The 12,580-nt window shown below is 42.3% G+C and overlaps 1 protein-coding gene across 3 annotated transcripts; it reads right to left on the minus strand.

Annotated features, from left to right (window-relative positions):
* Nucleotides 1-2,753: 2,753 nt before the first annotated feature.
* On the minus strand, nucleotides 2,754-11,988 carry TMEM9 (transmembrane protein 9). 3 transcript variants are annotated; one of them, XM_048497632.1, is made up of 7 exons: nucleotides 10,969-11,324; nucleotides 9,981-10,077; nucleotides 9,313-9,414; nucleotides 8,374-8,465; nucleotides 7,448-7,556; nucleotides 6,624-6,755; nucleotides 2,754-4,491 (listed from the first exon to the last, which is right to left on the minus strand). In XM_048497632.1, the coding sequence occupies exons 3-7, from the start codon at nucleotides 9,376-9,378 to the stop codon at nucleotides 4,342-4,344; spliced, it is 549 nt and encodes a 182-aa protein (XP_048353589.1). In that variant the 5' UTR covers nucleotides 9,379-9,414; nucleotides 9,981-10,077; nucleotides 10,969-11,324; the 3' UTR covers nucleotides 2,754-4,341. The 3 variants fall into 3 exon arrangements, with proteins under 3 accessions (XP_048353589.1, XP_048353590.1, XP_048353591.1); XM_048497633.1 differs by lacking the exon at nucleotides 10,969-11,324 and adding an exon at nucleotides 10,414-10,437; XM_048497634.1 differs by lacking the exons at nucleotides 9,981-10,077; nucleotides 10,969-11,324 and adding an exon at nucleotides 11,931-11,988.
* Between the last annotated feature and the right edge of the window lie 592 nt (nucleotides 11,989-12,580).

The raw sequence follows: 12,580 nt of genomic DNA on the forward strand, positions 1-12,580 counted from the left end.
TTGCACAAGGGTCCTGCTGTTTCTTTTAATGGTTGCAATTCTGTGTTGCTTGAGAGTAACTCCGAGTGAAATCAGATGGGCATATAGTGCTAAGAAAACATGCCCTGGAAGTGGCAAAAGACATTTGTACTTTGTGTGACTGAAGAAACCTTCATTTTAATTGTTCAGTGAGGACAGCTAGAATAAACAAATTTTCCTTGCACAGTCACATTCTCCAATGGAAAAGCAGAAAAGCTGCTGCATTTTGAAAAGCAAGCTCACAAATTATTGGAATTGTCAGATATATTGGGTGGGTGGGTGAAATCCAGACCAAGGGGAATTCCAGGGCCTGCTAATCTAAACAGAATCCACATGAGGGGGTTATTGAGTCAAATCTGTATTGTTCTGTTACAGAATGGTGCTAAGAGTATTATCTAATTCCAGATGTGACAGTGCAGAGGCAGGGATCCTGCCACTTGATTCCCTTGCAGACAAGGCTGGAGGGAAGTGCATAGACTCAAGCATTCTTTCCATCCTTTACTGGCATTGACCCCCCCCCCCCTCCCAATTCACTTGGACTCTGCTCTCTCATGCAGGAGAAAAACAGGCATAACACAGAATGATTTTTTAAAAAGTAACTTCTGAAGGTCACAGCAGATGTTCAATTATAAAATTATAATTTCATACTGATTTTTATTTCAATGGACTAGAGGTCAAAAACTAAGGTTAATTATATGTGGAATCCTCACAAGCTCCTTTTTTTCACTCAGAGGAATGAAGAATTCATACCCACACACACACACAATTTTTATGGAAAAGGAGGGCACATAGAGAATGGTTCTTTCTTTTCTGACTGTAATATCTGCTGGAAGGGCTGAAGTCAGAAACCAGGATATTTTAAAAGTGCGAGATATCTTCTAGGAATGCAGCACAGCAAACTGGTGGGGAATAGAAAGGCCTTCCCCATGTCATTTTTAAAAACTTTATGGTCTTGCAGAAAATCTACACCCAAGACGAACACATGCTTTCAAATACCGTGAGGGCGGGCACCTTTAAAGGTAGGGATTTGGGTTGCAGCTCAAAAGCAGACCTTCTGTTTGCCAGACATTTCTCTATTTGAGATGTGGAAAGCGGCTACCAACCCCTGTGAACAATCTGAGCTTGAGAGGGAAATAGTGTGATTGGATATGAGGCAGATTGACCTTAAAGGTCCTGACCTTCTATAATAGCGAGTTTTGTTGATGACATAATTGGCAAAACACAGTCCAAGATGCCACCTGAAACCCAAATCTACCTCCATACCATGCTGGAAACCGAAATGGCTCCTCAGCCTCAGTGGTTCCACTTAAAAGTTTTAAAACATTTCCTTAGAAATCAGCGTTTCATTACCCAACTGACTGGCCCCTGGATATTTCTGGATGTGTTCCTTGCCCCTTTCAGTTTCTACCCAGCTTGGAGTGATTTTTTTTCATCACTCCTGCCTACCCAAGTCATTAAATACATCATTCTTCAACACTATTTTCTTTGTTTAATGAAGAGATACTGCATAGTTACAAGAGTGGTTCATTCTGCCAGAGAGTCCTTAGGGAAATAAACAAACAGATAACTTAGAACATACGCACTTTCTCATGCAGATCCCTTATGCTGCTGACACTTTCATTACAGAAACCATCACTATATTACAGAAGTGCAAAAGGGCTCTTTCCACTTCCCTTTCACCAGTGGCCCAGCACTGGACTGGATCTAGCAACTGGTCACTGGTGCAGAACTTCCCCTCCTTTCAGCAGCCATTTCCAACCCTGGGAAAACTGAGTGGTTTTACCCTGTCTCTTCTGCCAGTGGAGAGGCAGGAATGAACCATTTTGCTTCTTTTCCCTCCATTTTACAGCTCACCTACTTGTGTGGTTGCTACTTCACGTGGGTCCCGTGTCCCCAGGAATTAATTTCTTTGGATCTGGAAATGGCTGCTGGGGAATCTGTGAACCATGCATAAGCAGATTACTAGATTCAACCCAATGACTGGACAAATTTATTATGGGAATGATAAGCCACTTTAGGAATATATTATTGTGGATATAACTATTTTAAATCAAGCTATAAGTATTTTAAATCTGCTTGGGTTCGCAGCCCTTTGTACATGTATAGTTTTGAGGAAAATGCAAACCTGTTTAGTAGGCATTACAGCTGTTCACTGCAAATCAGATGACCAATGAATCAGCTCACATTTTAATCATCACATTCAAATGCAGTAAATTCAACTGCTGAACACATCCGACATGCAACCCAAAGTAGTCATGATCTTGCACCTAAAAAATTTAGTACTACTACCTCCAGAGCAAGAACATACCAATCTGCCTTGTATGTGAATAGCTGTTTGAATTTGCACATAAAGATGTATGTACAAACTTGATAGTCTGTCCAGCCCCTTTTTATAAGCCTTCAATGGCAAATTAATTGTGGTGTGGATACTAATCTATACTTGCCTTGTCTCCTAGATCTCTAATATACCATCATCAAAGAATGCATGGTGTAGTGGTTAAAAATGGTGGACTCTCATCTGAAAAACCCCACTCCTCCACATGAGAGGCAGACTGTTATCTGATTAACTGGATTTGTTTCCCCACTGCTAGACCTGAAGCCATCTGGGTGACTTTGGACTAGTCAGTTCTCTGAGAACTCTCTTATCCCCACCTACCTCACAAGATGTCTGTTGTGGGGACAGGAAGGGGAAAGAGTTTCTAAGCTGCTTTGAAACATCTTACAGGAGCGAAAGGTGAAGTATAAATCCAAACTCTTTGCCTAGGTTTATTGGAGGGAAAAACACTTTCAAAATGCTTAAGTACATTTTCTGAGCTTCAGCTTTTCTACAGATGGCCTGTGTCTCACAAATGCCAGCCCTATAAACAAACTGAACTCATGAATGGTTAAGAGCAGTAGTGGGATGAAACCCGAACACTTTTATGCTTTCAGTCTACTTGCTTTCTTCTCTAATGTGCTGCAAACTTTTAATTTGTTCTCTATAATATATGATGGTGTTCCTGATTTCAGGGGAATTGTTGTTATTTATTTCCTTGAGAAAGATGTTCTAATGTTCTAATTTATTTCCTTGAGAAAGATGCTGGTGTGGTACAACATTAGCCCCCTGAAGGTACAACATTAGCCTAGGCTTGCAGTTGTCCCCTTGGTGAAACTGAATAAAAATTATTAGAGGCAGAGTCCCAGATCAGTCTTCTCTACATTAAGACACTACATAATCATGTATTAGATCAAAGATAACTGAGTGAAAAAGAATGAGCCCATCCCAATTACATTAGTAATGAATCTACTTCTCTGACAGGGTTGGGGGAAGACCCCCAATTTCACATTTCTCATGGGTGTCCTGCAGACTGGAGGATCCAGTATATACTGCTACTAATTACAGTTTCAAAACTCAGGCAGATTCAGTGCAAGTAGGAGAAGTACTTCCCCACTTCCACTGATCACAAAAAAGCCAGGTAGCAGCACTCACTACTTGGTCTATGAATGGAATGTTTTTACCATATGGACTTGTGGTAGCAGCCTTATCCTAATTTGCTCACAGCCAACAGGATCAGAGTTCTAAGGGACTTGGGGATCAATCCTAAGAAGGCTTGCTTGGAAGTAAGTTCCATAGTATTTAGTGGGGCTTACCCCAGGAAAGGGCCCTTAGAATTCTAAGGTCTGGGAAGAGGGTGAGAAATCCACAGTTTCAAGTGCAGGGGTTAAGGATTTTTAACTAAATCTCCTTAGCTTGATCAGGAAGAAACAGTGTAGCAGAATAGGAGAACTTTAGCAGAACAAAAGCTGATTCTTTGAAACCAGCATTGTTCAACAAGTTGCAAGCCTCCCAGGATTAAATCCTTGGCATTTCTTTCAAGTTCATATGTTTCAGTTATACATATTATGTGTTCTACAAAAGGAAGCTTTTACTTTGAGCACTGGGTTATGTGTGCGTGTGTGTGTGTGTTTTAGTCTTATCTCACCCCAAAGTCTGTTATAATCCCAATTAAGACCTGTAGGCTATTTAAAAAAGGGAGAAAGAATGGAGGTAATCTTGTGTGTGTGTGTGTGTGTGTGGGGGGGGGGGGTGTTAAGTGAGGTACAGTTTTCCAGAGATCCACCCCAGTGAGTGACATGCTAAATAAATAATTTTGGGATGTGCAGCCCATGGCTCTTGCTTCAACCTCACTTTTTGAAAAAAAAACAACAACAAACAAATCAGGAAGGGAAGGTGCAACAAATTCAAGCTACAAGCTTCTTTTGCCCTGACTAATAGGACATTTTCATCTGCCTAGCTAATCCACAGATGCTGTTCACTCCTGGAGTGGGAACTCTCTGTGAGCTCTAACTGAGCATCTTGTGCCGATCAAAGACAGTCTTCCTCTGCTCCTGCACCTGACGCTTCCACCGTTGCTGAGCTCCTTCCACTCTCTCCAGCACTGTATTTGCTCTAGTGCTGGTAGCAGGACGCACCGCTGCCAATGAATGGGCATCCTGAAATGCAAGGAAAAAAGAATCAAAGCTGACCAGAATGCAGAAAAAAATGGCAATCAAGCACTAGGTTGTCACATGAAAGGGGATCTGAAACACATAGATACACATTGTAAAGTATGTAAATATTAATCACAAGGACACCATCATGGAATGACATTTTCCCAACAGTCTTCAGAGGGAAAGAACAGTTTCCTGTTCCTTTAGAAATTCAAAGTCATCATGCAGAGGTAATAAATCCTCCTCAACCATATTGTTACAAACTATTTTTTAATGACATGAGACTGAAGAACAATTAAGAAACAGGTTCTGGTGGGTTTTCCAGGCTGTGTGGCCGTGGTCTGGTGGATTTTGTTCCTAACGTTTCGCATGCATCTGTGGCTGGCATCTTCAGAGGTGTATCACAGAGAAAAGTCTGTTTCACACTGTGTCTAAGTGAGAAGGGAAAGTTTAGTGTGGTATATTGTCCATGTCCCAGGGTGGGGAACCAATCATTAAGTGTTTGGGTGGAACTTGCTATGCAAAGGTGTGGTTGAGTGCATTGTATTGCAGGTGGGGTTATCAGTCCATTTTTTAAGTACTGGGAGCCAGGCTTTGCTAATTTTTAACGTCTCTTTCTTATTGAAGTTGTCCTGGTGTTTGTGAATTTCAGTGGCTTCCCTGTGCAGTCTGACATAGTAAGCTTCTGAATTGTCCAAAATTTCAGTGTTCTCAAATAGAATATTATGTCCAGTTTTGTTTAACACATGTTCTGCAACTGCAGATTTTTCAGGATGGTTAAGCCGACAGTGTCTTTCATGTTCCTTAATACAGGTCTGAATGCTGCGTTTTATGGTTCCTATGCAGACCTTTCCACAGCTACAGGGCTGGTCAGACTGGGCTATTTAAACTGGGCTCTGTTGGCTAATGGCTACTCCACTATAGAAATCAGAAGAGCTTTAAGGCCAAGAAAAACCCAGAGGACTGAGCAGAAACAGCCCACCACCGGGAAAAATATTTCTACCATACATCAAGGGAATCACAGATCAAGTAGGGAAACTGATGAAAAAGCATTGCCTACAGACCATCTTCAAACCCACCAGGAAAATACAGCAAATGCTACGCTCAGCAAAGGATAAGAGAGACCCCCGCACTTCTGCAGGAGTATATCGCATACCCTGTAGCTTTCTGGCACAACCTGGGACTTCATTGTAGGCCAGGGTATAAATGGGAAAAATAAACAAACAAACCTAAGGCCTTCTCCTAGAACAGAGAGTGGTTGTGATGTCAAACTAAGACTATGTGAGTTAAACTGAGAGATAGAAAGATTTGTTTATCTTGTATTTTACATGGTCTACTATGTCAGAGAAACTGAAAGCAAAACTGTAAGGAGTTTAGACCCTTATCTCGAAAACCTTATGATGATACAATTCAAAATGAGAAAATATACAGTGTTGGAATATGGTGCACCTCCTGGGGAAGTGTGGAGGACAAGTATGAGTAGCCCTTTTCTTAATGATACAACTGGACTCAAGCCTAAAGGACATTCAGTTGTTGACATGAATGGATGCAAAAAAGAAGAAGTCTAAAGCTGTTTGACATCTATAACTGGAACATGGAATGTGAAAAGTATGAATGAAGGTAAGCTTGAAATCATAAAAGGAGAAATGGAATGTTTAAACACTGCAATCCTGGGAGCAAGTGAACTAAAATAGACTGGATTAGGACATTTTCAGTCACAAAATTAAAAATGGTTTTACTCAGGGAATGACAAACACAGAAGAAAATGAGTTGACCTAATAGTGGAGTGAGATGTAGCACAGGAAATCAGGGGCTATAATACAAAGTTTACCAAAAAATATCAGTCAGGCTTCATGGAAAGCCTATCAGTATAATCATCATTTAAGTTACACCCAGGTGCTGATGAGGAAGAAATTGAAAACTTTTATGCAAGTATCCAGGAAGAAATTGCACCAATCTCAAATTATTTATTTCATTTAATAGGCTTATAGGCTGCTATTTCCCATTATGGTAACAGGCTCAGGATGGCTTACAACAATCAAGAAGAGGTGGGATAAAAATTTAATAAAATGAATAAATAAAATAGTTAAATACTAAAAACAACAATTTCAGTCCCCGGTCTCTCTTACACATACCTCGCTCTCTTCTTCGTTGTGCAATGGGTGAGTGTAGGCGTCGGGTTTACGGATCAAGGGGTCAACCAGCATCAGAAAGGCCATGTAAAGAAGTAGGGCTCCAATCACCGAGAGGTAAATAATGATTATGAACTGTAGGAGATAAGCCACAGCAATAAATGATCAATGACTCTGAATTCTTAAGCAATCATTTTTAAAAAAAATAATCACATGCAGCAAAGCTTATACTGCAGTAGAAAGAAATCATCTACTTTGGGAGGAAGCCAATGTATGTAGCTCCAGAATGGGTAGAAGACACAGTATGTCTGAACCAAGATGGCAAACACCTTAACTTTCCAAAACCCACACAACTAAATAATGAGTGCAGCTGCTTCCCAACAGCCAATGTCATTAGTTTAAGCCATGACTTTTAAAATGTAGTCACAGTTGCGGCATGTGAGCACCATGGATTTCTGGTGTGGCCTCTGAGGAACTGGACTGCTGCATTTACTAGTAGGGAATATTACTCTGTTGTAGTCACATCTGAAGCCTGTTAACATACCCTTGTTAACAACTACAGAAATAATACAAGATGCATGTAAGCAATACCAATTGTGTCTTTCAGAAGGACAAAAGTTACGGAGCTGCTCCATTCTCTCCATCCAGAGCTCTTCTCTATCAATATGGATTCCACAGGCGTTGCACATAGTTCCTCACCTCCTTCATAGGTGAATCCCCACCTGTGCTTTCTGGAAACTGCCAACAGTTGCAATGCTTTGTTGAATAGAGTCAGGAGGGACCAAAGGGGCATAACTGCTTTGAACAAGCCACAGGCTTGTCTGTACCTTGATGGTGGTGGTGCTCCGTTCTTCATACTTGCACTCACATAGCAGGCAGTATGCTTCAACATCATTTCCTGGCACAGGCATCGGTTCCACCACATGCAAGCAGTTACTACAGAGGCGAGAAAGAAGCATGAGTGATGAATGACCTGCCATGGAGGACAGAAGAAAGTGCTGGCTCACAAGGAGGAGATACCTGAATGAAAGAAGCCAATTGGGGAATAGCACTGGCTCAAGTCTGAAAGTAGCACATTAACACGGTCAAGACTACACCTTAACAAGGAGTCAGGATTCCTCCCTTAGTAAATGAGATTCTGAACAGCCTCTTTCCAGCTTTTCCTAATGCTGAAGATGGCGAAATTTGACATGGCAGTATGCAAGAGTAGGAGGACTCTGGTTAACTCCATATGATTAATATTGTCCTCAATTGAATGATTAATTAGTCAGGTTACTTATGTTTGGATGTCTATTGTTGTTTATACACCGTAGTTATTTCTTTAATCTTGTGTTGGTCATTGACTGTAAAATATAAAATTAAGTGGCCTTTGTGGGGCTGGTAGCCCAAGAGGACTTACACAGCTCAGTCACTGGCAACAATTATTGATAGGAAGCCTAATCCTGAGGGGGGCAGAACCACGCCCAGCCGGGGACAGCACAGCATCGGTGAAGCCAAGTCACCTGCTAAGTGGCCAACAGCATGGCAGGAATGTCACCCCAACCCTTGTATAGCAGGAATGCAGACTTGCGCCCACATTTTTGCCAGAATGACTCTGCATTGGTAAACATAGGCAAAAGGGCTCAGGGAACTGACAAATGACAGCCCTCCAGGAATGCCCCCTTTGGCAATAACATGGGCCTCTGTGCCGGAGATGCGCCAGCGTGTCTGGGTGGTGTGGCTACACCGATGCTATTTCTGGAGGCTGACTTACCAGTCTTTCTGAGACACATTCTTCTTATAAATGTGTCCACTGATGTTCCTGTATGGGGGGCAGATGCACTTGCAACGGATGTCCTCAAAACTCTAAAGATGCAGAACAAAATATCAATACTGTAAGGAATACCTGTCAGAATGTTCTGCCCCATCAGAGTAGCAGATTAAAGCGGGCTATTATGTGTATTCACTAGCAGTATTTCTCTCCTGCGCTATAACTGTGTTCTTAAGATCATCTTAAAAGCTAAACTCCGCACAGATTTAGGGTCTTGAGGTCTAAGATTGATTGCAAGAATAAAAATTAATTCTTCCTATTTCCAAAAGATGATTTCCAATTTGTTCTTAGCTGTAACTCAACTGGATAGTATCCATCAAGAAACCCAAGGCTTACAGATTTACAATACATAATCGCTCAGAAGACGTTATCACTGTGTTCAGTATGGCTTACATTCAAGGAAACATGCATGGGATTGCAGGGAGCAGTGCATCTTTCAGCAACTACTAAGTTATCTCTCCAATCAAAGTCTAAAAGGACAAGACAATATCTTTGACTGGATTATCTGACATAGGTCCAAGGGATTGCAAGTTTCCAAAGGACAGAGAAATGTCTGATAGGTACACACTGTTCTGAGGTCCATTGGGGAAAAAAAAGTAAGTATAAAACCAGCATAAAATATTTTTTAAAAGAGCATAATAACCTAGGCCATGTGAATCATGCAAGAGCTGTTAACATTAGGAGAACTTTTAAGCAAGTGTAATGCTATTAGAGCTCTCACATGATTCACATGGGGTGGTTATTATACCCTTTTAAAAATATTTTGCGTTGGTTTTATACTTATATTTGCACTTGACACAATGAGACCTCCATGCAATGCTCATCACCTCTCTTACATTTAGTGCCCTTTAAATCCCTCCTCCAACCCTCTTGCTTCCACACCTTAGCAGCTTCAGATGGCGGTACTAGGATACACCAAATAACAGCAGCAAGGGATAAGAATCTCATGGTTTCTCAGATGTGCCGCATGAGCACCACAGGAGCCTGAAACAGAGAAAGGGGAAGGAGATCAGCAAATTCTCCTTTAAGGAGCACCACAGATCATTTTCAGTGACTCAAGGGCAGCCCTAGCACACATGCTGTAAGATGGTGTGCCACACCATGGAGCAACAGACAAAAGCAAGTCACTAGGGGGCTGGCAGTGTTGCAGCCGCTCAGCTTGCTCCTAATGTGCCTGGCCACAGACAACCGTTATCTTTCCACTCCCTTTTTGCCAGCTGACCCCAAAATCTTCACAGATGGGGTAGGTGTACTAAGGCCATAAAGGCTGCCCATCTCTATTGTTGTCACCCACCCACAGCTAAACATGCTTTTCTGGTTAACTCAAGTACATTCATCTTCCTGTTATCTCCAGCAACCCCAAGCCAAAAATAAATGGTCAATCAAGTTTTAAAGCAATAACTTGGGACTTCTTCTAAATATTAAAGCTAATGAATATGGCCCACTTAGAGTGGGGTAGCCTTTTCTTGACACTGCAACCCCCTAAAACATTGTAGATCAAAAGCTGTCCCACAAGGAAGGAGGAATATACTTTAAGAGGGGCATCCTACCTTGGAAAAAGGATGTAACTCTTGCAGTCATTAATTCTCTGGACCTTTGTCTGTTCAATCAACAGAGAGAAATTCTGCACAAATTGCAGACAGAATACTGCAGGAGACAAGCAGTGCAAAATAGTTCAGTATTTCCACAGACACTGCACACATTCCACATTTCCCCTAAATTGATCTCCTGAGAACCCTAAAGTCTATTCAATAGGGCTTATTCTAAGCAAAGTGTGGCACTATTAGCCACAGAACATCAACTCCTACAGTCTGCAGAGTCACAAATGCCTCTACATTCCATCTCAGTCTAATGGAACAACCATAGATAGGAGGACCAACTGAAACTGGTGTAACACTTCAGAGACCCAGCTGGTTTCTTGCCTGGCTGTCTATGGAACCTAGAAATTGTTTTCAGGCCCTAGGTCAGTGGCGGAGCACATACCTTGCATACCAAAGACGCTGTGTTCAATCCCTGGTATCACCAATTTAAAGTGATGGGGTTGAAAATAAAATTATCAACATTCTTTATATGCATCTCTGGTGCAACCACGTTTAGAATACTGTGGACAGTTCTAACATGAAGACCTGAGACAGCTGGAAAAGATAGTTTAAAACAATAGAAGATTAGAGCAGCTTAAAGGAATGGGTTTTCTGTAACAAAAATTGAGTACTTTAAAATTAGGAATGGCGAGGAAGGAGCCATCTCTCTCTCTGTCATAATGATTGAGTATCACCTAATGAAGAGGATTAGAAGCAGGTTTAGAAGAGACAAAATGAAGCACTTCTTCAAACAAAGCATAATTCATACAAGGAATCCATCACTACAAGCCCAAGATTTACTTCTGCTGTGCCTTACAGGAGACCTTGGTGTCCTGTTTCAGATCACAGAATGAGGCTTGCTTTTTCCAATTGTATTTTAAAAGGGAGAAGACATTTTTTCGAGCTTCTTTGGCCCTGTAGCCCTTGCAGCAACGTTAAATTGTTTTCCATCTCTCACCATCCACTCAAGAGAATCCATAACACTCCATGCAAACCCCAGACTTCCATTATGTCTTTTTGTATCACAACTGGGTGCATCACATCCTGGCACATCCTTTTCTCTCTCCTCCCTCCTCTTTTTTGTACTGAATGAACTCCTGAAGCTTTCTGAAGAGCAAGAAAGAACTATTTTTTTAATAAAACATCCTGCTGCTACAAGAGATGACAAGAAACGCTGGTTTACAGTGCAATGTGATGCAGAATTACTCCAGTCTAAGCCCATTGAAATCAGTGGGCTAACTCTTCATAGAACTGTACTGTTACGCAGCTTTGAAAGAGAACTAGGCAAATGCATGTGCATAGGTGATATAGCTGGCAACAATAATTATCTATGGGCCTTTTCCCACTTCCCCGTAAGCCCCGCGCTACTTGAGGAGAGTAGCGCGGGGTTCCTCCTCCCTCCCCATGGCAGGGGCGGCCACAGCGCAGCCGCGCTGCCGCGCCCCCTTAGCACACGGCATCCCAGGCGCTCTTCCGAATGGCGCCTTTTGGCGACCCCGCACAGAGCGCGGGGTTGTGGGGACGCCTAGGCATGCGCCTGGGATGCTGCGCGCTGAGAGCAGCGCGCGGCATAGGGGGGATGGAAGGGAGTGGGGAAAGGCCCTATGACAACTAAACAGAGCCCCCATATCCAGAAGCAGTATACCACTGGTTATCATATAGCAAGAAGCACTGGTGCATTTCTGCATGTCTCCTGAAGAACCACAATGAAAACCGCAGCGATTAAGATAAAATGTTGTTGGAAAAAAAATGTAACCCCTGTTCTGAAATCATCGTCACACTCTCATTCATCACAGAAGATAAAACTGGTCAGTACGCAGAAATCCAGCCCCTGACAGCTACATCAGCATGCATTGCAAGATACAAACTGAACTACACAATTCACTTCAAAGCATTAGCCCCAAGAAACAAAATACTCGCCTGCACAGCTCCTAGAAACTGTGCATTCCCAGCTGATCACCACTCGTGTCTTCCGCTGACATCATCTTAACAGACACCTCTTGCAGCCAGCCACAGCCTTCGCAAGAGGTTGCACTAAGGGACCGTTCATAAATTCGTATCCTTGGTTTGAGAGGAAAAAGAGGCACTCATTTTAAGACTAGGGATCGTTTACACTGCCTTCCCTGTGCTTCTGCTTTTCTTGGCACCGGGAAGATGAATAGGGTCTCCTTGTGCTTCATCAGTTCAGTTGGGCTTCTTCTTCACTTACCGAGGACATCAGGACCCGCCTCAAAAAAGCTACGGATTGTTTTGGCGCTAGGATACCAAGGAGCACATTAATGTAGCACTTTGGAAAAATAGCATTAGCAAAAAGGAGGACAATCTGAAGTTCGACTGTGCGAGAGATAAATATGGGGATATAGGGAGAAAAGAGAGGACCAAAGGAAAACCCCAGTGCAACCCCTGGCATGCCTACTCAGAAGTCCCATACTATTCAGCGAAGTTCACTCCCATGTAGGTGCACGTTTCCAATCGCGCATGGTTTGTATTAAGTTTAGGAAAAGAGGAAGACCCTACATGAGATGGATTGACTCTCTTCAGTTTGCAGAGCCTGAGCATGGCTGTTAATG

The sequence above is a fragment of the Sphaerodactylus townsendi genome, linkage group LG05 (genome assembly GCF_021028975.2).
Source record: "Sphaerodactylus townsendi isolate TG3544 linkage group LG05, MPM_Stown_v2.3, whole genome shotgun sequence".
Classification (NCBI taxonomy): domain Eukaryota; kingdom Metazoa; phylum Chordata; class Lepidosauria; order Squamata; family Sphaerodactylidae; genus Sphaerodactylus; species Sphaerodactylus townsendi.